Raw genomic sequence first — 25,183 nt, forward strand, 5'->3', positions numbered from 1 at the left:
CATTTTCAGATGTATAATTTAGTGTTTATTATTATGCAAAGCAAATTTCCATCCTCACCCTGTTTTATTTTAAAATTTTATGCCTAGTGTTTTGGCAACATACCCACCTTCAGTCATTTCTTAGTGACAAATCAAAGTTTCTGTTTGGTAAAAAGCATTAATACCATGGCTTAAAAGAGATAAACACAGTTACGTAAGTAAAATTATGATGAAATGATAAAAACTGACACAGGTCATAGTATTTGAATATTAACATTTATTACAATTGACACAGCGGAATTAATTTCCACTTAAGACAGAAGCATCCATTAACAGTAGAGTTTTATAGAAAATATATCTCTCTTTTGGACTACACCTAAGATTTAAATACAACAAAAAAATGTACAACAACAACAACAAAAAAAACTAACATCATGTCATTTAAGGTAATGGCTTATGAACCAGCTTCAGCGCTGACATCTGCACAGTCAGAGGTCCCCAGATAACGCACCGCCCACTGTATTAGATGCCCTGGGATTCTAGACAGACACACACACACACATACATAGGTAGAAACCAGCAACAACCAACAGATAGATCTTGGATATGAGGGGTGTTGGTTACAGTGGTTAGGAAATATTGAAAGAGGATGGCTTCATTCCCAGGTGATTTGGTTTTACTCTTCATACTGTACAGCTTATGTTACACACTTATGTACACCTATGCACATATATTATGTATATTTTAGTATATGTATTAAAAATAGATAAAATATTTTAAGATAAAAATATTAAAATGTACCTTTCTACTATTTAGGAGCAAAACAATACAAAATGAAATTTTCAAACGTAAGGATGATTTTGTTGTCAATGCTCTTCTTAAAGGAGAAGTCCACTTCCAAAACAAAGATTCACATATAATGTACTCACCTCCTTGTCATCCAAGATGTTTATGTCTTTCTTTCTTTAGTCGTAAAGAAATTGTTTTTTTTGAGGAAAACATTTCTGCATTTTTCTCTATATAATGGACTGATATGGTGCCCCGATTTTGAACTTCCAAAATGCAGTTTAAATGCGGCTTCAAACGATCCCAAATGCGGTTGTAAGCGATCCCAGCTGAGGAAGACGATCGGTTATTTTCATTTTAAAAATACCATTTAAATACTTTTTAATCTCAAACACTCGTCTTATCTTACTCTCCCTGAACTCTGTATATTCTGGTTCAAGACAGTTAGGGTATGTCGAAAAACTCCAATCGTATTTTCTCCCTCAACTTCAAAAATCATTTCAAAATCATCCTACATCACTGCAGAAGTACCGACCCAGTCTTTGCAAAGTAAACGGTCCAGGCAGAGTAAAACAAGTTTGGCATTTAAAAGTATATAAATTGTATTATTTTTTATTAAAATAACTGATCGTTTCGCTAGATAAGACCCTTCTTTTTTGGCTGGGATTGTTTACAATCACATTTGGGATCGTTTGAAGGCGCATTTAAACTCCATTTTTGAAGTTCAAAATCAGGGCACCATATCAGTCCATTATATGGAGAAAAATGCTGAAATATTTTCCTCAAAAAACATAATTTCTTTACAACTGAAGAAAGAAAGACATGAACATCTTGGATGACAAGGGGGTGAGTACATTATATGTGAATCTTTGTTTTGGAAGTGGACTTCTCCTTTAAAAAGAGAAAAAGAAAGGACACATTGGGTCCATCCAGTTATAAGATATAGAGAAGAGGGAGAGAACACTTGTTGTGTGCACCTCCTTAAGGAGCTGTGGGATTATCCCGGGTGATTCAAAGATTACTTCAGAATGTCAGTAAACTTTGATGCTTTGCTAGCATTAGTGGAGCCACATATTATAAAGAAGACGACTAATTTCCGTGAACTCGGTGTACAAGGACCTTTACAGTGCTTTGTGCTGCGAGACAAAGGTCTGGATTTTGGCGTTCACTTATATGGTGGCTCTGAACTGTCACAACACCTCTCAAAATGCTTGCTACGGATGCGAAAAACGCAGAAAATCGAACTCGATGCGAACTTTTTTTTTTAATGGTGGATGAAAGTTTGTTATGCAAGTTAAAATATAACAGTTGCTCCTTAATATTTTTGTTGAAACTGTGATTTTTGTTCAGTATTCTTTGATAAAAAGAAAGTTTAAAATAACAGCATTTATTTAAAATAGAAATCTTTTATAACATTCTAAATATATTTACTGCCACTTTTGATCAATGTGTCCTGATTGAATAATGTGTCCTTTTAATGTGTCCTTGCTAAATAAAAAGAACAAAACACCTTAATACATACATTCTGTCCCTCTCTCTCTCTCTCTTTCTCTCTCTGTCTTTCAAAAGTCTGGGATCAGTAAAGCTTTTATTGTTTTTTTAAAAGAAGTCTCTTATGCCCATCAAGGCTGCATTTATTTGATCAAAAATAAAGAGGAAAAAATGTTGCGAAATGTTATTACAATTAATGCCTTCTATCTGAATACACTTTAAAATATAATTTATTCCTGTGATGCAAAGCCGAATTTTCATCAGCCATTACTCCAGTCTTAAGTGTCACATGATCCTTCAGAAATCATTCTAATATGCTGATTTATTATTAGAATTATCTATGGTGGTAACAGCTGTGCTGCCAAATATTTTTTTTCGACCTTGTGATGTTTTTTTTAAGGATTCTTTGATGAACAAAATGTTAAAAAAAAGTAAAGCATTTATTTAAAATAGAAATCTTTTCTAACAATACAAGTCTTCACTATTACTTTTTATCAATTTAACACATCCATGCTGAATAAAAGTACTAATTTCTTTCAAAAAAGAAAGTACAAAAATTAACTGACCCCAAACTTCTGAATGGTAGTGTATACTGTTAGAATAGATTTCTGTTTTAAATAAATGCTGTTCTTTTTAATGTCTTATTCATCAAAGAATCCTGAAAAACGGTATCACAGGTTCCAAAAAATGTTAAGCAGTACAACTGTTTCCAGCACTGATAATAAATCAGCATATCAGAATGATTTCTGAAGGATCACGTGACACTGAAGACTGGAGTAATGATGTCCCAAATTCAGCTTTGATCACACAAATAATATTTTCACAATATTAACTTTTTTCTGCATTTTTTGATCAAATAATATATATTAATATTATAAAATATATAAAATAATACAAATAATATCAAATAATATTTTTGATCAAATGGTTACTTGATGAGCACAAGAGACTTCTTTGAAGGGGTCATCGGATGCCCATTTTCCAAAAGTTGAAATGATTCTTTAGGGTCTTAATGAAAAGTCTCTAATATACTTTGGTTAAAAATTCTCAATGGTTTTGTAAAACAACACCCTTTTTACCTTGTCAAAATGAGCTCTGCAAAAATCATCCCATTCTGAGGGATTGTTCCTTTAAATGCAAATGAGCTCTGCTCACCCCGCCCCTCTCTTCTCTCTGTGGAGTGACGAGCTGCTCAAGAGATGCTTTAGCCTCATTTAGCGCGTTTAGCCGAACAACCACTATGTTCATTATTACATCCAGCAACAGAACACCTCAATCGCTCAATCAGAGATATTCATGTCTAATTTACATCCCTGCTCTGGCATCGAAACAACGGAGGTCGGACTGTTACAGCTGATCTGAGATAAGACGCTCATGTGGGAGCGGCCTCTGTGGGTGTGATGCCACACCGACAGGCATCTGAGAACGGCTCGATTTGAAAAAGGGAATATTATTTTTACAGATTGATTAAAAACCACTGCATGGACTTTTATCATTACAGGGTAGATGTGTACATACACTGCCAACACATGTTAATGTTCAAACAACATGTAACAGTGAGCTTTGCATCCGATGACCCCTTTAAAAACATTAGAAGGGGCACGTGACCCAAGTTCGAATCCCAGCTCGTGGACCTTTTCCGATTCCACCCCCCTTCTCTTTCCCATTCCGCTTCCTGTCCTATCCAAATAAAGGCATAAAAACGCCAAAAAAAAAAAAAAAAAAAAAAAAAAAACAAACAAAAAAAAAACATTAGAAGTCTTACTGATCCCAAATAAACACAGCCTTGATGAGCATAAGAAACTTCTTTAAAAAACATTAAAAATCTTACTGATCCCAAACTTTTGAAAGGCAGTGTGTGTCAGTAACATCTATACATGTCCAAATTTTGACTGATATTTGTGTAAGTACATTGGCCATCACATTACAAGCATGTTATAATCAGCATGTGTCAGTAGGGAACACATCATACTCACTGGAAATGGCCGAGGGCTGTGGCAACCTGAGGCTGTGGATGATACAAATAGGAAAAAGGCGTTCCATCTGAGTGCACCTGCGACAGGGAAACTGGGACAATGTAGCAACATTTCTGATGCAATATACAAATAGATTAGGATTAGATAAATTTTTAATTTGGTTATTCCCACAGAAAGCATTAATCATATCATATTATGCAAGTGTGCCACACTGCCCAACTTGGACACAGCAAAATATCATTAATACAATTTACACTCACTTTCCTGGCTTTGGTGGGTGGAGATGCTAAGGGCTTTGCCCCAGCAGGTGAAGGCTCTAGGGGCGTCCGTTCAGAGGGTGGGGCTGTATTATGGATGAGCCACGAGGGAGGACTCTGCGCACGTTCTTTGTCTTGCTCCTGACTGGGGTCTCTGAAAGACTTATCACTTGAGTGGGACGGACTAAACTGGGTCGGTTTTGGTCTCTGACTGCGTGTAATGCCATCCTCCGACTCCCCTGCTGAGTTCTGCTTTGAGAACTGGGTTTGGGTGCTTGTTGCTATAGGCAATGGAGCGGCTTCCTTTAAAATCGATTGACTTTCTTGTTCTGGGTCTGTATCAGCACATAAATGATTGAAATGATTAGTGCACAATTACAATGACACCCTTATACATTTGTATAAACAGGAAATTACCATTTGAGTCTGAGGTGGAACATCTACCTAATAGAGCTGGCTCTTCTGTGAACATATCCCATGGGCTCTCTCCGTCCCCAGACAGCTCCCCCGTTCCACACAAAACCTCTGGGAGACGGAGGGATGCGTTTAACAACACATCATCTACTTGGAACAGCACTGAGTTTCTTATGTAAAACCTCACCTGGTCTTGTGTGCACCAGAGTAGACTGTCCTTCATCTGGACATGAGCCACTTATACCGTCCTGAGCGGCCATTGTTTGGTTTGCACTCGACGCGCCGGTTGGATGCGATTCTTCAGGGGGCGGGGCCAAGTCATTTGGCGTCTCGCTCTCGCTCTCTGCACCTGCGCACACTGACGTACACGAGACAAAAACACATATGCACAGTGCGCCACATGCAAGCTGAAATCTGGTTGAATGCCCAAAGGGTTGTCATGAAAAAAGCAATTAATTAGGCAGCAGACAGTACTGGGATCAGCTGTCATCAGCTCCCTCTGTTCCTCCGGGATGAGAAGAAAAGGCACGGGGACAATGAACTGCTCCTGTCCCTGGAAAAAACACACACACACCCATACGCAATGATAATTTGTCTGGTCAACAGCTGGTGCCATTAAGTTGCCAAGGAAGCAGTTTTACCCTCCAATGAAGTCTCTCCCGGTGCCAGTGAGTTGGTGTCGCCACACTTGGACAATATGTTGCAGACATAGTTATTTTCTCTGTTGCATCATTTAGAATATTTATTATAATGTCATTGTGCCACACGTCCAATAGAGATGAGAGCGAGACCCCTGGGAATTTAGGTACATAACGCACGTCTTTATCATTTCTGTGAAGCAGCATGTGTCTTCGCTTTGTAAATGATCTTAAGAAATGAAGAAATACAAAGAGAAAGTATGTATGTATGTAGATACTTACCAGAGGCTGAACTTACTGAACCCTCCCTGAGGGATCTGACAAAGAGCAATACAATTAACACCAACCGTTAAACACATCAGCTTATAAACACAATGTAGTTCTGTGTGAGATGTACGTGTTCTCACACTCTATAAATAAGGTCAACACACCTCCACGTCTTTCTGATCTGATCTCTGACTGATTCGAGACTTGTACTGAAAGATAATGAATAATGATTAGATTAACAATGGTTAATTGATAATGCTTTCGTGCGATTTAGGACACATCATTGTGCACGCTTAGAGAGATCGATGACTTGCCAGCTGGGGGGGTGTTGTTGCTTTGAGGCGATGCATACGATGTTCATTTGATTGACTTTCAAGTAAAACTGGCAGGATGCCTGAAAAAACAAACAAACATAAAAGAAGCCAAACACACAAGCATGTATTTAAAGGTACACTACCAGTCAAAAGTTTTTGAACAGTAAGATTTTTAATGTTTTTAAAGAATTCTCTTCTGCTCACCAAGCCTGCATTTATTTGATCCAAAATACAATTTTACTATCTAAAGTAACTGTTTTCTATTTGAATATATTTTAAAATATAATTTATTCCTGTGATCAATCTAAATTTTCAGCATCATTACTTGAGTCTTCAGTGACATGATTCTTCAGAAATCATTCTAATATGCTAATTTGTTATTCAAGAAACATTTATTTCATTTTAATTATAATTACTATTATTACTATCAATATTTGAAATAGGTAAATACATCTTTTTCAGCTTTCTTTGATGAACAGAAAGATCCAAAGATCAGTATTTATCTGAAAAACAAAGCTTTTGTAACTTTATACACTATACCAATTATATATATTTTTAAGAAATTATAGAAATTAATACTTTTATTTAGCAAGGATGCTTTAAATTGATCAAAAGTGATGATCAAGACATTTATAATGTTAGTGTAAATGCTGTTCTTCTGAGCCTTCTATTCATCAAAGAAAAAAAAAATCTACTCAGGTGTTTTCAACATAATAATAATAATAATAACAAAAAATGCAAATCAGAATATTAGAATGATTTCTGAAGGATCATGCAACTGGAGTAATGATGCTAAAATTTCAACTTTGAAATCACAGGAATAAATCACATTTTAAAATACACTCGTTATAAAAACGTTAATTTAAACAGTCAAAATATTTTTGAATGTCACTGTTTTTGCTGTACTTTGGATCAAATAAACGCAGGCTTGGTGAGCAGAAGAGACTTCTTTAAAAAGCAAAAACAAAAAACTTTTGACTGGTACTGCCACATTAGTAAAGATTTGGAAAAATTTTGCAAGCAAAATGGTCTATCATCAATAGTGTTGGTGTGTATGAAGAAATAATTTTTAAACCAAGAAGCTTTCTGTTTGTCATTACGGCGAATCCGTGTGACAAATTTGAAACGGTTGCAAAATCTTAATTCGCAATTACGCAGATTCCTACTGAAATGATTGCATTTCATCTGTGAAAATTTGCCCAAACAATACTAAATGTGACTGCATCTTATCACATATACAAAGATTTCTTTGTTTGGAATTCATAGGCCAACAACATTCAAATAATCATTTCATTTGGTAGTATCAGTGACTGTTTTAATGTGCTTTAATGCGGGGTTTTTCAACCTTTTTGACTTCAAAGCCGAAGAATTTAAGATGAGGTTTTGGATAGTACACTAAAGAGTAGACAGGAAGTAACATGGAATTATATGGAAGAAAGAGGTGGGACCATGAGGTCATATTCATTTAATTGGTGTCTGAGGAACAAAAGGTGTATGTGATTGCCCATACTAAATCAGGATGTCCAGGGCAAGAATCTTGACAACATTCATGTTTGTTCTTATCATTTCCAGTCAGGCAGGTGAAATATTAGTGTAACATTTTAATTAATTCTGCGCGTACATACCTTTACCACCCGTTAACTTTTATAGTTTATCAAAATATTGCTTACTAATTCCTTCTCTATATTTAGCAGCTTCCACACATGGTTTTCCATGGTTTATACAGCATAAATTAGCAGAACAACATATTCAGTAGTACATTAACTGTGCAATCCATGCTGTTGTTTACATTCGTGTATTGCCAATATGGCCACGCATTCGGGTAACTGACCAAATCATGACGTAAGTGCAAACCCTCTATTACTATTAGTAATGCCACAGCATCAGCACTAAAATGAAAAAAAGTGGTTGGGATAAAAAACATAAATACATATAACATACCAGATCAGGGTTCATGTCGAATTTCAGCTCAAAGCTGCGAATGTATACTATAGCATTGTGCAGGCCTGTGAAAGACTCCATCTCCTCCAAGCTGAAGAAAGAGAGAACAAAACTCTGACACTGTCACACTTACGTTTGATTTATTTACTATCATTACATTAAAATAGCGCCTGTTCTGTAAATGTACTCATGCAAGTGCAAAATTCAAAGCAACAGTTGCTGTAAGGCAACCCTTGTAACAGCTAGATTGTGCTTATTTCAGCATGATTTTCACTGGGCCCGATTATCCAGATGAGTCAGATAAAAACAGGGGCTCAGGTGTGTAGTGAGTGGTGTCATAACAGAGGATTAATGGGTCCCTCACTCCTGCAGACGCTCCCACGCGGCGTCGCTCAGCACCGCGGGAATGACAGCGCTCCCATCGGACATGAACAGCATACAGGCATCTGTGTGCTCCATCCGCTGCGAGTCTGATATATCACACACCTAAACGACACACACCCGCACTTTAGTACTCGCACGACACTCTACATACATGACAACACATATAAAACTACTTACCCCGACCACGTTTGCTTTTACAGTCGTTTCACACTGGCTTTCGCCGTAATTTTGGATGAGTTTCTCTATCCACGGCTCTAGCTCTGCCATTCGGCGACGTTTTATCTTTGGTGGATTCATTGTGTGTATCTGTTATTGTCCACTAGTGCAAATATAATAAAGGAGTTCATCAAACCGTTAAAGTCTTCGCGCCTCCTTATTAAACGTTGATGCTATATTTTCGTTCCGTGTAGAAAAATACACCTGACGATTTGAGTTCCGTTACAATCGCATACATTTAAATCGGTGCTGCCCTCTTGCGGTAGTTGTGGCAATGATCATACAAAAACAATGCAAGTCCATTTTTGGTTACTGTTGTTTATTTTCAATACAATACAGTTTATGAAGAAAAAAAATACGAAAAAGAAATCCCTTTATAACACGAACATGTCCTTTCCCCAAAGTGTAAACCTAGAATAAAACCTTTACTTCCACTGATGGGATGAAATGTATTGGTTGCATCAAGACCAAGGAGAAATTGCTGCTTGAATTAAAAAAAATAGTCATCCTTAGAAATAAACATTGTGCTCTAATGAAAAATCACAAAACTCAACCTATCAGAGAAAACATGCAGTTTGCACAGCAACACCATTGTTAAAAACTGCGATAAAAGCTGCTTTTAAAAGCATAAAATCGTTCTTAAACATTCCTTAAAACAATTCAGTCCACACTGCACACCTCTTAACTCTCATCATTATGGTTTCACCTGTAAATAAAAAAAACAAAAAACAAGTTAAATTTCTGTCATTCTGTCATGTCGTTCCAAAGACCTTCCTTCATCTTTGGAACACAAATTAAGATATTTTTGATGAAATCCAAGAGCTCTCTGACCCTCCATGGAAATCAAGGGTCCGACCATGTTCAAGGTCCAGAAAGGCATAAAAGTAAATAAAGTTTTTTTGCGCACAAAAACTTCTTGTAGCTTCATAAAATTAAGGTTTACTTATGTCACATGCACTATTTTGTCAATGTCCTTACTACCTTTCCGTGCCTTCAACATGGTAGGACCCTTGCTGTTTATGGAGGGTCAGAAAGCTCTCAGATTTTATCAATATCTTAATTTGTTATCCAAAGATAAACGAAGATACCTTGTTAGCTGCTGCAGTTTTGTATTAAATAATGCAAATGAAACTGGAGGACTGTTATGTATCATAATATGCAGACAATAAATAAAAGAGTAGTCTTTTAAATGTAAATATGTGTTACTTACAGATTCAGTGATTCTTTCAGACTCCCACCCATCTTCTGTAAGCTCTCATGAAGCCCAGCTTTCAGAAGTGTGTAATCTGGTTTCTCAGTATACTGCAGGCTCATCACATTAGTCAGGTAGTCTTGTAATGCAACTAAATTGAAAAGAAAAAAAAAAAAAAAAAAAAAAAAAATGACATACACGTCTTCACTAGCACTAAACACATGAAGTGTGAATAGAAATATGCTCACCGGAAGCTTTCTTCTGTTTGTAACAGCAACGTACAAGTCCAGGGATATCAGAAATATACCTGTAGGTGGGCAGAAAACATATTCAACATAAAACTGCATAACTGTTCAACTTACAGTTGAACCACTGACGTCACACGGACCATTTTAACAAAGTCCTTACTACATTTCTGGTCCTTGAACGTGTCAATTGAGTTGCTGTCTATGCAGGGTCAGAAAGCTTTCGGATTCAATAAAAAATATATTAATTTGTGTTCCGAAGATGAACGAAGGTTTGGAATGAATTTAGAGTGAGTAATTAATGACAGAATTATCATTTTTGGGTGAACTATCTCTTAGTCTTAAGAACTTGTCTGACCACACAGTAGTCTTGCTTTTCAGATTCAATTTAGACCATTTACCTTCTTATGTAACTGACTTAAATTTGTTATTAGTCTTAAAGAAGAAAAAAAAACTTTGATGACTAACTTGTAAGGCTAGTTTAAGCAGTTTATGAAACCGGTCTCTCTTGAATACATGCCTGATGATGGTGCTTGTTTTGTATTTTTACTGACCTCTCCTTCTCTGCCGCAATAGCAGAGCTTGTTTGAGAGAGATGACTCCAGGGTAGTGAGCCTGTCATCCAATACAGCATACAGTAACCCAGAGACTGCAGGTCACTACGACAAGACGGACCTGCAAAACACCCATACAGATGCAAATTAGACTTGCCTTCTTACATGGAAAATGTAAATGATGCAATGATCAATTGATGCTCACCAGCCCCCTTGTGAGAATCCAAGCTGATAAAGGTGATGTTGCCCTGGTGTGCAGTGCGGCTACCCTGTCTGTACTCCACATGCTTTCCACCCGGGCAAAATCTAAATGCATGACCAAAGCCTGACAAGAACACCTATAACACACACACATTTTAGTCCTTGAGTAATATATAGAGCATACATGTTCAGTTCATAAGGGACATGCTCACTGACCTCTGTTTGACTGTCAGTGTTGATGTAAATATTTCCTGCATGGATGTCTGCATGGGCATATTCCTTCTCGTGGATGAATTCAAGTGCATCCAACTACAAACCACATACAGGCACATATATAAAAAAAATTTCATAGAGAATGGCATGGGTAGGGAAACAGCAACAAATCTGAGAGTAAAGTTGTTTTAATAGCACTCACTAGTCGTAGTGCAAGCTGGAGAACAGCTTTCTCAGGCAGAGTACAGTTCCCTTCATCCATGACTGTCTGTAGAGTTTGGCCCATGCTAGGAAAAACTAAAAACCTACAGGGAAGTGAATACGGTTATGATTAGATTCCACAACGAGGTCATACTCACTGAATTGTTTTTTTCTTTACACACAATTATAAAATGTGGCACTCATGTTGCAAGACTATGAAAAACAGTGAAATGCAAACCATTGAACAAAGACGCCAGTCTACATGTGCACAACTAATTTTAATACAGATGGGGTGTGGAAAATGTATGTAAATACATTCCACCGTTTTTAATCAGACAAATGGACAAGTCGGTTGCAAAATGAGTTGCTGTTGGCTGTAAGACAATATGTATACAGTATGTTCAATGATAAGAAAATAATATACTGGCTTTAAAAACATTTTTGTAATGTTGATTTAATTATTTATATTTTGACACAATGTAATTTCTTGAATTATCTTAATTTGGAGGCTTTTCTCATTATGTATTGACAACTATGATTATATATGCACTGCCATTCAAAACTTAAAATAGGGGTGAAAACATTTTGAATTCGAAGATCAGGGTAAATTTAACTTATTTTGTCTTATACTTATTAAGTATCTTCTGTTCAGTGTGAAAAGATGGATCTCAAAATCATGTAGTCAAATACACAACAATGCTGAAAAAAACAAAGAATTTGTGGGACCTGAAGGACTTTTCTGAAGAACAGTGGGCAGTTTAACTGTTTAGGACAAACAAGGGAGTTATGAACAACTGTAACTAAACAAAAAATAAAACAATCTGTGAAAAAAAAAGCTGTGGATCATTCAGAAAACAACAGAGTATTAAGCATCAACTTTCAACACTTGTAACACCAACAGGGTCAGGAACTATTATTTCCTTATTCAGGTCAGTACTAAATAAAGAATATCATGCATTTTGTATGATCCCTTTTATTCTGGTAAAATAATTAACATTTTGCAGATTCTGCAGGGTGTATGTAAACTTTTGACTTTAACTATACATATTTTCAGGATTCTTTGATGAATAAAAAGTTCAAAAGAACAACATTTATATGAAATAGATCATTATGAATGTCTTTACTTATATTTTTATTCAGCATCGTTGCTGAATAAAATTATTTCATTAAAAACTATGTTTTTTAGCCCAAACATTTGAACAGAAGAGAAGTATAAGATTCTATAAAAGTTCCTGAACAAACGGATACAAACCCACATACCTATATGCTTCATGAAGACCGAACCCTACACAGGATGGAATCCCAAGGAAGTCCAATTTGTGTAATTTCAACCATTTCTCCACTATGGACAAAGAAAAAGAAAGCTGTGGTTATAAGCCTGCAGCTCCATTAAACTAGGTTGTTATGTATCCATTACAAGTGCTAAATGACAAACCTGCATCGGGTTTAGCTGCTCTCAGATGGAAGTTCTGCTCATTAAACAGGTGTCCCTCTTTAGCACCCTGAGAAAGAGAACAGGAAGTCATCAGGTCCTTCTTCGCTAACACGCGCACACAGACCAGCCATTGTGTGAACAAAGCACTCACCAGTCGCAACATGTACTTGCATTCATTTGAGCCTGCTTGCTGATTTGCCTGGCACACTATATTAGATTAGATAGACAATATTTAAATTCATATCTTTATTATAACCATCTGACAGAAAATGAGAAAAGGATTTGAAATGCACTGATGGATGCATTCACCCATCTCATTATTCAAGACCATAGAGTTTGATTGACATCTTACCTGCATATGTCAGATCTAGTTCTGTTTGCCACAGAAGTTCAACCAGCTTCCACTTTTTGCTGGACTGGTCACAAACCACCGTACCCTCTGGGACAGGCCCAACAGCGCACACCCGTTTCCTGCCTTTGCTTTTGGCTAAAAGCCCGCAAAATAACAAAAACTTGCCAATTAGTATGAAACAAAATAAAGAAATATGCCACTTTTAGATATTGTTAATTTTTTTTTCAATATATATTGAGCAGCCTGTTCTCTATAAAGTGCATCTTACATGGGCTTTGACTAACTGAAGACATTGGCTTCACCTCTTCTTCTTTAACCTGAGGGGAGGCCTTACGGTTTCGAGGTGACGCTAAAGACGTCTTATCTGAAACAATGCAGCACACCAAAAACCTTAGGCCAAACTACTAAAAATCTCCTAATTGTTCATTTATTTGTAACACCATGTTAATAATGATAACATCTGTAATAATTTGGTCACATTTGCAATGAGCAGGAAGATAATATCCAGAGTTTCCCAGTACACAATATCTTACCTGGAGTTTGAAGTGTAACCGAAATAGTTTCTTTCACCTCCTCTTGTTCCTTAACCTTGGGGGATGCTTTTCCTTTTCGTGGGGATGTCAATAACCTCTTAACTAAAACAAAGCAGAAGTTTTTACACAAAATCCTTCAGCATTCAATGTTATAACACTGTTGATTTGCATTTAGCAGAAAACGTTCATATGTACTAATGTGAGTATAGTGTGTTTCTACCTGGGGTTTGAGTTATTACGGCCGATGTTGTCTGGGACACTTTTTCCTCCTCTTTAACCGGAGGGGATACCTTTCGCTTTCGAGACAATGGCGAAGACTTCTGATCTGAAATAAAGCCGTCATCTTTCACACAAATTCTAGCATGTCTACAAAGCCTTTACTTATACAATAAAACACACAATATCATTATACTCACCTAAAGATTCTGCGGCTGTGCTACGTGTTGAACGCAAAGGCGGACGACTCAGTGTAGATTGTGGGGAGTCTCCAGCAGAATCGACTACAAAAATAATGTGGATTATTGTGTTGCCATCACTTGCTTTAAAAGAAGCAACTGACAAAAAAACTCATATATTTTCTCTAAAAGTTACTAATTACTTTGAGGGAGTCAAATGATTTTTTAAAACATTATTTAAAACAAATACATCTGGTTAAACAATATCATAAAGATGCACTGCATAGATAGCACATATTCAATAATTTACTTAAATACAGATATTACATTAGGCCCACTTTGAAACCTGCTACAACTAGTCAGCTCTAGTTGTAAAGACTTAACAGTGTTCTACTAAATTATTACTAAATAAGGAAAACTGGATATGACATCACCTGAATTCACCTATGAATCAGTAAAGAGTTATCTTATCATCGTAAATATGAAACCAGCAAACATTTGGTACACTAAACAGCTGTAATGTTACTTAAGCATTTAAGTTATAATAAAGACATGAATCAAAGAACTACTGTAGGTCAAAACCATACGGCTTTACTATATTCAGTCATCTTGTTTTGCTTCTTCGATGCTCACGCAAAACGAACAGCAGTCTTCGATGGATAAATGTAATAAAAACATACTTAAACCTGTATTTACCTTCCATGGCGCTCAAAGATAAAAGCACAGAGTTTGGATTTGGCTCGGATGGCTGTGAATCCACAGTTTCTGTTGGGTCTGGCAGTCTCCCACCACACGATGGGCAGAATTTGAAACCAGGCTGCAACTTTGAGCCACACTGAGGACAGAAATTCAGCATTATGACAGCGAATTAGACGGGGTTAGGTGGAAAATGTCCCTGGGTAAAATGTTCTGACAGTCAGGAACAGAAGGAAAGCTCTTCCAACGATGCTATGATTCCGGAATCACGCTTCTACAGACATCTTACAGACTGTTGTGACCGAGGCGTTGTAACTGACACAAATCACGTGATCATTTGCAGGATACGTATTACGGCTGGGGACGAGGCCCAGAATTCTTCGGTTACCGTTTCACCGTTTTTACAGGACATGTAAAGACGAGCAGTGCATAAAAATTGCCTGCTTATGGCTTCTGATTAAATTACAGAAAATACATAATTTCCTCATTCCTATATTAATGTTTAACTAACATTTCATGACTTTCTTTTGCAGAACACAATAGATAGAAGAAAAAAAGATATTTTATGTTCCACAGGAATTTGTATTTGTATGTGAACTATTTCTTTAAATCCCACAGACTTCTCTCTCTGCCTACCTTGATCTTTATTCGTGTTCTCAGCCTTTCTTTTAATCTTACCTAAAACCTGAACACTAATCGTTTGCTACCACGCGAGTACTATTACAGGTGCTGGTCATATAATTAGAATATCTTCAAAAAGTTGATTTATTTCTTTAATTCCATTCAAGAAGTGAAACTTGTTTAATGTATACATTCATTCCACACAGACTGATATATTTCAAGTGTTTATTTCTTTTAATTTTGATGATTATAACTGACAACTAATGAAAACCCCAAATTCAGTATCTCAAAATTAGAATATTACTTAAGACCAATACAAAGAAAGGATTTTTAGAAATCTTGGCCAACTGAAAAGTATGAACATGTACAGCACTCAATACTTAGTTGGGGCTCCTTTTGCCTGAATTACTGCAGCAATGCGGCGTGGCATGGAGTCGATCAGTCTGTGGCACTGCTCAGGTGTTATGAGAGCCCAGGTTTCTCTGATAGTGGCCTTAAGCTCTTCTACATTGTTGGGTCTGGCATAATCGCATCTTCCTCTTCACAAACCCCATAGATTTTCTATAGGGTTAAGGTCAGGCGAGTTTGCTGGCCAATTAAGAACAGGGATACCATGGTCCTTAAACCAGGTACTGGTAGCTTTGGCACTGCGTGCAGGTGCCAAGTCCTGTTGGAAAATGAAATCTGCATCTCCATAAAGTTCTTCAGCAGCAGGAAGCATGAAGCGCTCCAAAACGTCCTGGTATACAGCTGCGTTGACCTTGGACCTCAGAAAACACAGTGGACCAACACCAGCAGATGACATGGCACCCCAAACCATCACTGACTGTGGAAACTTTACATTGGACCTCAAGCAACATGGATTCTGTGCCTCTCCTCTCTTCCTTCAGACTCTGGGACCCTGATTTCCCAAGGAAATGCAAAATTTACTTTCATCAGAGAACATAACTTTGGACCACTCAGCAGCAGTCCAGTCCTTTTTGTCTTTAGCAGTGGCGATTTCTTTAAGACTGCAAGGGAAGCTCAGCTTCCCCTATAATGTCACAAAATTAATAGTCAAATTATGTACTATTGTACTAACATTTTATTGACTAAAAATGCGTTAGAAAACGTTCATCTCAAAGACGAGCTCGTTCAGAATCAGTTAGATATAGCAGGTCGGCTGACTTGATTTTCTTCTCATACATTCCCGTAGCATCACAGTGCATTTCCCCGTTGAAGCCCAGCGTCCATTGACTTCAATGCGGCTGCTTTGAACGTTTTTTTTCAGTGCTTTGAAACTAGACGGTCATTGGATAAACGCTGCGATTATGTCCCGCCCACGGACGCTCAGCGTCTCTGGGGGTGAATGAGGAGCAAATGAGGAGTGGGCTGGCCTGGACTCCGAGCTTCTGCGTGATGATTGGAGGGTCTGTCGAAAGATTGCATCTCCTTTTGACTGACAGCGATTTTGTACTATAAGGAATCGCTGGAGCTATTCGCGCTCAGTCCCATCGCGGATTTCTCAAGTTCAGTCGAAATAAAAACTGCTGCAACCTATTTCTTCATATTTGCTTGGCGAAATTGCTTGATTTTCATCATACATTTCACACAATTATACACCACATTCCTTGTTTCACTTTTACAGAGTTTAATATTTTTTTTAGATCGTTCATTCATTCATTCATGTTAATATTTAATGTAGTAATCAATATATATATATAGATTACTACATTAAATATTAACATGGAGGATGACTATAAATTTATATATATATATATATATATATATAGTAATCTTGAAAAATTTTAACATAACATAATGAAACCTTATATTTCTATTAAAATACTTTATAAATAAATAAATAAATAAATAAATCTCCATAATAACCTTATTTAAATTGCAAAATATTTATACTATATAGTAGCATCTGACTAAAAGAAAAAATACATCATATTTTGCATAATAAAACTAAAGCTTTTTTTTTTACGATTGTTTGCATTGTGACTTACTTATGACAATAAGGCACATTCTTGTGAATAAATAAATAGACAATTTTATGATGTAGGCCGAAAATGAGCTTCCCCTATTTGACAGACCAGTAGCCGCCACTGGTCTTTAGCCCAGGTGAGACGCTTCTGACGCTGTTGTTCAAGAGTGGCTTGACACAAGGAATGCGTCAGCTGAAACCCATGTCTTGCATACATCTGTGCGCAGTGATTCTTGAAGCACTGACTCCAGCTGCAGTCCACTCTTTGTGAATCTCCCCCCACATTTTTGAATGGGTTTTGTTTCACAATTCTCTCCTGGGAGCAGTTATCCCTATTGCTTGTACACTTTTTTTCTACCACATCTTCCTTCTCTTCGCCTCTCTATTAATGTGCTTGGACACAGAGCTCTGTGAACAGCCAGCCTCTTTTGCAATGACCTTTTGTGTCTTGCCCTCCTTGTGCAAGGTGTCAGTGGTCGTCTTTTGGACACCTGTCAACTCAGCAGTCGTTTCCATGATTGTGTAGCCTACAGAACTAGACTGAGAGACCATTTAAAGGCCTTTGCAGGTGTTTTGAGTTAATTAGCTGATTAGAGTGTGGCACCAGGTGTCTTCAATACTGAACCTTTTCACAATATTCTAATTTTCTGAGATACTGAATTTGGGGTTTTCATTAGTTGTCAGTTATAATCATCAAAATTAAAATAAATAAACACTTGAAATATATCAGTCTGTGTGGAATGAATCTATACATTATACAAGTTTCACTTCTTGAGTGGAATTAGAGAAATAAATCAACTTTTTGAAGATATTCTAATTATATGACCAGCACCTGTATATCATCTGAGTTGCTAGTTTGTTTTTCTAAACACCATGCCAACTTATGTGGCTATTTTATGGGAAATCTGAATCCATTTTTGCAGTCTACTTTTGCCATAAAAAAGTAGTAAAGCAGTAAGTAGTAGAGTAAAAATCTCTCACAGGGTTTAAACCAGTACTATCTAATAAAACATGTTTCATGGATAATGGGTTTTGACAGAAAGAACATAATAATAAATCTACCTCTAAAATTAAAAACTTGTATCATACTGTAATGGACTTTTTTCAGCAATGGGTATAGACAATGTGGTCTCATCTCTTGATGCTAAACTAGTAGTTTTTGAATACTTTGGGGAAAAAAAATCATTGCCATCAAAGTGAAAAATGGTTTATATATATATATACATATACACACATGCACATACATATCTCCGACACAAAAGCCCCTAAGTGCATTTTTATCAGGTCATTTTCTATGCAAATACATAACTGAACGTAAATATAGAAGCCTGATAAAAATGCTAATTTTAGATGACAATTTCAGATGGCACTTAGGGGCTTTTGCATCTGAACTCTTTGTAGATATATATCTATATCTATATCTATATCTATATCGATAGATAGATAGTTCACGTTTTACTCTAACATGTCAATAGTGCAAAATGCAAAACAGGGTTGTGTTAGTGACAACAGTATGCAAAAACATGTTAGTTCATTTAAATTTCTCTTTACAATAAATATTTATGCTGTAACCATCTTACCAGCCTTCATATTAACCAATACGGTCAGCTCAAAAAATAAAACAAAACTGTGACATGATGGCAGGGGCATCTAGGGCAGGAATAACAAAAATGGCCCAAATGACTGAGAAAGGACATTTGCTGAAAGTTTTCTTTTTATTCCCAGTGCAGAAATGTACAAAAACACTTGAATACATTCACACACTGGTCAATTTTGGAACAAACCTTGGAACGAACATGAACTTTTTATGCGTTAACACTCATATATACACAGCGTGAATAGATTTGAATGAAACTGATATTCTAGATATCTGACATGAAAGGCCTTATTACGAATCTCTATTTTAACGGCAGGTAATCTATAATTCGCATGCATGTACGTGTTTGAAATTCTGGTAGGTTAAGGTAAACTTTCATTTAGCTAAACAAAATACAACATCCCTGGCATTTCCCCCAACTCCCACCAGCCCATCCCCCCAATCCAAATCAATCTTGTAAAAATAAAAAGGGTAAAGAAATAACTATTTCCATAAAAAGGAAATCCTTGTTTCCTTGTGAAACAGACATACTGAAGTATATCAACAATTGTAAAATCCAGAGGCCTGTCCCTGTGCATGAGAGGTTTTCCAAGAGTCCAGTTCTTGTTTCTGCTTCTCCAGCTCCTCTTTCTCTTTCTGAAGCTCCTCTCTTTCCTTCTGCAGCTCATCTTTTTCCCGCAGGAGTTCATTCTTCTCCCTCTGGAAGTCTTCTTTTTCCTTCCGCAATCTCGCGTGCTCCTGCTCTTGTTCACATTTCTGGTTCTGAAGCACTCGGCGCTCAGCATCCATTTCACGGAACTGCTGCAGCAACTCCTTCTGCAGCTGTATGCTCCGCCCCTCTTCCTGCTGGACACGCCTCAACGCCTCTGTCAGTTCTCGCTCTCTTTCCAATATACGCACACCCTCAGACCACTTAGCACCTAACGGATGAAAAAAATTGTGAAATTAAAGCTTTGAATATAGGCACAGAACATAATCAAGAGACAACCACAAGGAGCTTTGTTACTTCTGATAAGAAACAAAATCTCAGCTCTGAAATCCTGTACAATTTATCACAAAATTCAAACAACAAATGCTATTTTCATGCTCTTAAATGCGCCATGACAAATTAATTCCACGGCAGTGTGAGTCATCAGAAGTTATGTTGAAAAGACATAATTCCTCAATTAGCCTTTCAACCATGGAAGCATGGAATTAATAAAACAGCATGAATCAACATCACAATGTTGCATTGGGAAACATCTAGTTCACAGTTCATTAGTTAGCTACAAAAAAATAAATAAAAAATTGGGAGCTTATTTACTGTTACTTTCATATGTTTGAATAAATCCACCTTATCTGCGATTGAGTTGTATACAAACATTTTATTTGAGTGTAATCATATAATATTTTAAAATAAATAGCAGTGGAATATAATGGATTCTGTTGTCAATTTAAAGCTTTAATATTGTAATAATGTACTAAATTATAGGGTTCCCTGTATAGTTTACAGTTCCCAACATTAGTTGGGAAAGATGTTTGGTAGATATCATTTTGAATAGTTATTAGTATCATTGTATTGTTATTAATATTTTGAATTCATTTATGGAAATGCATTTTTAAAAAATTGCTTTATAAAGCATGTATAATGTCTGTATAGTACATTTTTTACAGTTTTAATTACTTTAGTGCATCATGTTAAACTAAATGAAAACTTAATTTTTTTTCATTTGTAATAACTAAAACAAATTAAGTTTAATATTTGTTTAAATCTATATTTTATCTCCGCTAATATTCGTTTTCTAGTTTAAGTTCTAGCTAACTATAATAACATAATAATTACAGTAAATATAATATGCGAACCTGGACCACAAAACCAGTCATAAGGGTCAAAAAAATCTGATAGCTGAATAAATAAGCTTTCCATTAACATATACAACAATTTGAAAATCTGGAATCTGAATGTGCAAAAGAAAAAAAAAAAAAAAAAAAGTTGTCCAGATGAAGTTCTTAGCAATGCATATTACTAATCAAAAAAAGGGTAAGAAATTTTCAAAATACCTTCATGGAACAAAATCTTTACTTAATATCCTAATGATTTTTGGCATAAAAGAAAAATCGATCATTTTGACATTGCATTGTTGGCTATTGCTACAAATATACTCATGCAACTTAAGACTGCTTTTGTGGTCCAGGGTCACGTATTATAACTGTAATAACAATGGCTCAACATCCTTTTCACACAAAATGCAAAACATGAACACTGAGAAGTGTTGAAAGCAAACCATACCTGAATATCTGTCTAGGCTGGTACTGCAAGGTGTGCGGACATCACGCTTCGGTGACACAATGTGAGCTCTGGTTGGGGTTCCACTTGCTAATGTGGGAGAGGAGGCAAGGCGGCTTGGATCTTCAGATTTGCGCTTGTTAGGCCGCTTTTGTGGGTGATCCTCGAGTTGCGCGAACTCATTGGGATGCTTATGCTGTAGATGTCTGATAAGGTTACTCGTGCTACTCCGGTGCTGGATCTTCTCCATGCAGAGCAAGCACAGGGCTCGCGGCTCCTGGCCAAGCTTTCGATAGTGCACCCACACGGAGCTCCACTTGCGAGTATTAGCCGGGTTGTCATCCTCTTGTATCTCTTTTCCATCCCCTTCATCAACAGGCGCCTCGCCTTCCTCATCAACCACCTCTGCTTCAGTTGTCCCTTCCCCTGCTGCGGCACGGAGGATCCCTTTGATGGCACCATCCATTTCGCCATCTTCTCCCACGGACTCCACCTCTACCTGTTGCTCATCCATCAACACTGTAACTTGATATAGAAATTAAAAATGGAGGAAAAAATTAGATGTATAGAATATTTTCACATGGCTAAATGCACTTTAACTGAACCTGTGACATTATTTAAATACCTTGTGTTTAAAGAGTGCATGAGGACAGACTGAATTACAGAAAATAAGCAACACAAAATTACATTAATAATCTGGATTTATATGTACACTACCAGTCAGAAGTTTTTGAACAGTAAGATTTTTAATGTTTTTAAATTAAGTCTCTTCTGCTTACCAAGCCTGCACTGACTTGATCAAAGTACAGCAAAAGCAGTAATACTGTAAAATATTTTACTATATAAAATAAAATAACTGCTTTCTTGTAAAAAAAACAACTTGATAAAAAGAATGCTTAAAAAAAAAAAAAAAAAAACCCTTTCTATTTACATATATTTTAAAATGTATTTTATTCTTGTGATTAAAGCTACATTTTCAGCATCATTACGCCAGTCTTCAGTGTCACATGACCCTTCAGAAATCATTCTAATAGAAATTAATACTTTTATTTAGCAAGGATGCTTTAAATTGATCAAAAGTGTTGATAAAGACATTTATAATGCTACAAAAGATTTCTAAATGCTGTTCTTCTGAACTTGCTATTCATCAAAGAAACCTGAAAAAAAAATCTACTCAGCTGTTTTCAACATAATAATATATTTTTTTAACACACACACACACATATATATATTTGCGCAGCAAATCAGAACATTAGAATGATTTCTGAAGGATCATGTGACAGAAGTAAAGATGCTAAAAATTCAGCTTCGAAATCACAGGAATAAATTACATTTTAAAATATATTCAAATAGAAAAGTTATTTTAAATAGCAAAAATATTTCAAAATTTTACTGTTTTTGTTGTACTTCGGATCAAATAAATGCAGGAGAGACTTAAATAAAAAGATTACAAATCTTACTGTTCAAAAACTTTTGACTGGTAGTGTATTACTAAAAGACAATGACATGGTTAAAAGTCATGCAATATGACACAATAAGTGCACATTAAAAAAACGATGCTAAATCCATAACGCCTTATTAAAAGCACAAACTGGCCTTCTGATGTACATAAGAAGAATAAGCTAATTCATGAGGCGGCCTTCCGCTAGATGACGACGAAACAGAACGTTGCTAAGCAACAAAAGCAATGATTCGATATGGAAGCTGAGCACTCACTGATGATCAACAGGTGATGTACGTCACAACAGTTTATTTCCCACACTGTTTATCACTGTAACTGTTTTATAACGAGGGTAATATTACAACAACCATAGCAACAAATAACTTTAGTTTTAGCCAATGAACCGCTAGTTTTAGAATTTTTGAAAAATCGCGCCCATCCGGGGATGTGACAGATGGTGCATCACGTGACAACTTCAGATCACATACGGTTCAATACAGCTCAGATTTTAGAAAATGACAGCCATTATGTACAATTCTCTAATCATAGATCGTCCATGTATAATATATGATTTATTACTTCACACAGAACGGGGTCGTTACGCTTGGAGTTTTTCTGTCCAGTTTATTCTGGACAGGAGGGGGCGGGGAGGCTCTTTCAGTCAGAGCGCCGTATATTGCTGATCCAAATCAGCGACACGATTCAAAAGATTCATTCGTTTGACTGAACGAGTCGAATCGAATCGACTCCAGTCGGGGAAATTCGTTTGACACCCTATCAAATATGCAAAACTAGCCTTCTATAAATGGGCGACGCAATAGACAATTGTTTGAAAAAACAACATGGCGTCGTTGCGACATCCACCCAAAACCCTGGCCTAAGCGAAACTCCCATCACTATGACTAAAGACTCTGTAAAACGAACCCGTTCTTACTGGGGAGTCGATACTGAATCTCACAATCACAGCGAGCGCTGTTTTGAACGATAAAGAGCCTTTGTATTGGCTTTGGACTCACATGTGTTGAGTTATAAGCACGTGCATACTAGGCCAAAATGGAGGGGAAAACATCACAAATCAAAGAAAAAATACGTAAGGTGTCATTTCTAAGTTTCATAACCAGCCAGCTGTGTAACAGACGTATCGGTGTATTCATAATGACACTGTACATGATGGTAAACACTACAATGTAATTATTAAACCTTTCATACCTTCCACGCAACCACTGTCGTTGCGTTTGGATACCGCATCTGTCGCGGGCTTCCTTTTGTCCAACGAGGAAAAATCAGAGGGGTGTTTCGTTCGTAAATGGCGAAGCATGTTTGTCGTGTGACCAAAATACAAAACCGTCTTCATACAGAGAAGACATAACACTCTTCTGTCATCTTCGGCTTGGAAAAATGACCAGACTATACTTCGCTTTCGTGCCGCCATTTTCGAACTAGTCGACTTTGAATACTGACTGACTGATCGCCTTGATCTAGATGGTAACCTTCTTTGCGTTAAATTCTCGCGCATGCGCGTTGGTACTGATGCTTTGGTCACTCTGTCACTGAGGAAAAATGTGAGGAAGACATGAAATCAATACTTTATCGTTTTGTTTTGTATACACTACCAGTCAAAAGTTTTTGAACAGTAAGATTTTTTAAATATTTTTTAAAGAAGCCTCTTCTGCTCACCAAGCCTGCATTTATTTGATCCAAAACACAGCAAAAACAGTACAATTTTTAAATATTTTTACTATTTAAAATAACTGCTTTCTATTTGAATATTTTATTCAAATGTAATTTATTCCTGTGATTTCAAAGCTACATTTTTAGCATCATTACTCCAGTCACATGATTCTTCAGAAATTATTCTTATGTTCTGATGTGGTGCTAAAAAATTATGTTGGAAACAACAGAGTAGAATTTTTTTCAGGTTTCTTTGATAAATAGAAAGTTTATTAAAAGAACAGCGTTTATCTGAAATAGAAATCTTTTGTAACATTATAAATGTCTTTATCATCACTTTTGATAAATTTAAAGCATCCTTGCTAAATACAATTAATTTCTATGATTTCTTTCTCAAAAAAAAAAAAAAAAAGCTTTTGACTGGTATAGTGTATAATGTTACAATAGCTTTTTATTTCAGATAAATGCAGGTCTTGGATCTTTCTGTTAATAAAAGAACCGTGAAAAAATGTACTCAAATGTTTTAAATATTGATAATAATAAAAAAATGTTTCATATTAGAATGATTTCTGACACTGAAGACTGCAGTAATGATGCTAAAAAATGAGCTTTGATCACAGGAATAAATTACATTTTAAAATATATCAAATATAAAGCAGTTATTTTAAATAATAAAAAAATATTTCACAATATTACTTCTGTACTTTGGATCAAATAAACACAGGCTTGGTGAGCAGAAGAGAATTCTTTACCAATTTACCAATTGTTGAATTGTATGATTGAAGTAATCAAGTGAAGATAGAACTACACGTCATTTAAATACTAAACTCATAAGAAAATTGTTTGATTTGTTAAGAATTAAAAGTTTTTTTTGTTGTTGTTGTTTGTTCTTTTTTTTTTACATTTATTGCATTTTACTTCCCAAACATTCAGTTAAA

The 25,183-nt window shown here is 36.2% G+C and overlaps 3 protein-coding genes across 6 annotated transcripts; all 3 read right to left on the reverse strand.

Annotated features, from left to right (window-relative positions):
- Nucleotides 1-236: 236 nt before the first annotated feature.
- Nucleotides 237-8,880, reverse strand: acd (ACD shelterin complex subunit and telomerase recruitment factor). 4 transcript variants are annotated; one of them, XM_051115467.1, is made up of 13 exons: nt 8,625-8,880; nt 8,428-8,549; nt 8,064-8,154; nt 6,123-6,202; nt 5,973-6,017; nt 5,824-5,858; nt 5,545-5,696; nt 5,378-5,456; nt 5,091-5,261; nt 4,934-5,014; nt 4,493-4,824; nt 4,233-4,345; nt 237-518 (listed from the first exon to the last, which is right to left on the reverse strand). In XM_051115467.1, the coding sequence occupies exons 1-13, from the start codon at nt 8,742-8,744 to the stop codon at nt 434-436; spliced, it is 1,506 nt and encodes a 501-aa protein (XP_050971424.1). In that variant the 5' UTR covers nt 8,745-8,880; the 3' UTR covers nt 237-433. The 4 variants fall into 4 exon arrangements, with proteins under 4 accessions (XP_050971424.1, XP_050971426.1, XP_050971427.1 ...); XM_051115469.1 differs by having other exon boundaries at nt 4,233-4,309; nt 4,907-5,014; XM_051115470.1 differs by having other exon boundaries at nt 4,233-4,323; nt 4,907-5,014.
- Nucleotides 8,881-9,152: 272 nt separating this feature from the next.
- Nucleotides 9,153-15,048, reverse strand: vrk3 (VRK serine/threonine kinase 3). The gene is made up of 16 exons (XM_051115465.1): nt 14,681-15,048; nt 14,006-14,089; nt 13,810-13,914; nt 13,590-13,691; nt 13,325-13,420; nt 13,057-13,191; nt 12,856-12,911; nt 12,705-12,771; nt 12,530-12,611; nt 11,271-11,373; nt 11,072-11,164; nt 10,860-10,992; nt 10,655-10,775; nt 10,104-10,162; nt 9,874-10,006; nt 9,153-9,369 (listed from the first exon to the last, which is right to left on the reverse strand). The coding sequence occupies exons 1-16, from the start codon at nt 14,838-14,840 to the stop codon at nt 9,366-9,368; spliced, it is 1,533 nt and encodes a 510-aa protein (XP_050971422.1). The 5' UTR covers nt 14,841-15,048; the 3' UTR covers nt 9,153-9,365.
- Nucleotides 15,049-18,653: 3,605 nt separating this feature from the next.
- LOC127168879 (uncharacterized) lies at nt 18,654-24,105 on the reverse strand. The gene is made up of 3 exons (XM_051116001.1): nt 23,784-24,105; nt 21,137-21,658; nt 18,654-19,787 (listed from the first exon to the last, which is right to left on the reverse strand). The coding sequence occupies exons 1-3, from the start codon at nt 24,088-24,090 to the stop codon at nt 19,408-19,410; spliced, it is 1,209 nt and encodes a 402-aa protein (XP_050971958.1). The 5' UTR covers nt 24,091-24,105; the 3' UTR covers nt 18,654-19,407.
- Between the last annotated feature and the right edge of the window lie 1,078 nt (nt 24,106-25,183).

Source organism: Labeo rohita, chromosome 7 (genome assembly GCF_022985175.1).
Source record: "Labeo rohita strain BAU-BD-2019 chromosome 7, IGBB_LRoh.1.0, whole genome shotgun sequence".
In the NCBI taxonomy this organism is placed as follows: Eukaryota; Metazoa; Chordata; class Actinopteri; order Cypriniformes; family Cyprinidae; genus Labeo; species Labeo rohita.

What these genes read in the sequence shown, in the direction of transcription:
- acd (XM_051115466.1), bottom strand. Translation starts at nt 8,744, where the DNA reads ATGAATCCACCAAAGATAAAACGTCGCCGAATGGCAGAGCTAGAGCCG. An exon ending in CACCCACCAAAGCCAGGAAA is followed by an intron (nt 4,346 to 4,492) that starts GTGAGTGTAAAT and finishes ATATTGCATCAG; the next exon opens with AAATGTTGCTACATTGTCCC. An exon ending in ACAGCCCTCGGCCATTTCCA is followed by an intron (nt 519 to 4,232) that starts GTGAGTATGATG and finishes GTGTCTGTCTAG; the next exon opens with AATCCCAGGGCATCTAATAC.
- vrk3 (XM_051115465.1), bottom strand. Translation starts at nt 14,840, where the DNA reads ATGCTGAATTTCTGTCCTCAGTGTGGCTCAAAGTTGCAGCCTGGTTTC. An exon ending in CGTAATAACTCAAACCCCAG is followed by an intron (nt 13,692 to 13,809) that starts GTAGAAACACAC and finishes GCTTTGTTTTAG; the next exon opens with TTAAGAGGTTATTGACATCC. An exon ending in ATTGCGGCAGAGAAGGAGAG is followed by an intron (nt 10,163 to 10,654) that starts GTCAGTAAAAAT and finishes GCCCACCTACAG; the next exon opens with GTATATTTCTGATATCCCTG.
- LOC127168879 (XM_051116001.1), bottom strand. Translation starts at nt 24,090, where the DNA reads ATGCGCGAGAATTTAACGCAAAGAAGGTTACCATCTAGATCAAGGCGA. An exon ending in CGACAGTGGTTGCGTGGAAG is followed by an intron (nt 21,659 to 23,783) that starts GTATGAAAGGTT and finishes TTCTATATCAAG; the next exon opens with TTACAGTGTTGATGGATGAG. An exon ending in CAGCCTAGACAGATATTCAG is followed by an intron (nt 19,788 to 21,136) that starts GTATGGTTTGCT and finishes TTCATCCGTTAG; the next exon opens with GTGCTAAGTGGTCTGAGGGT.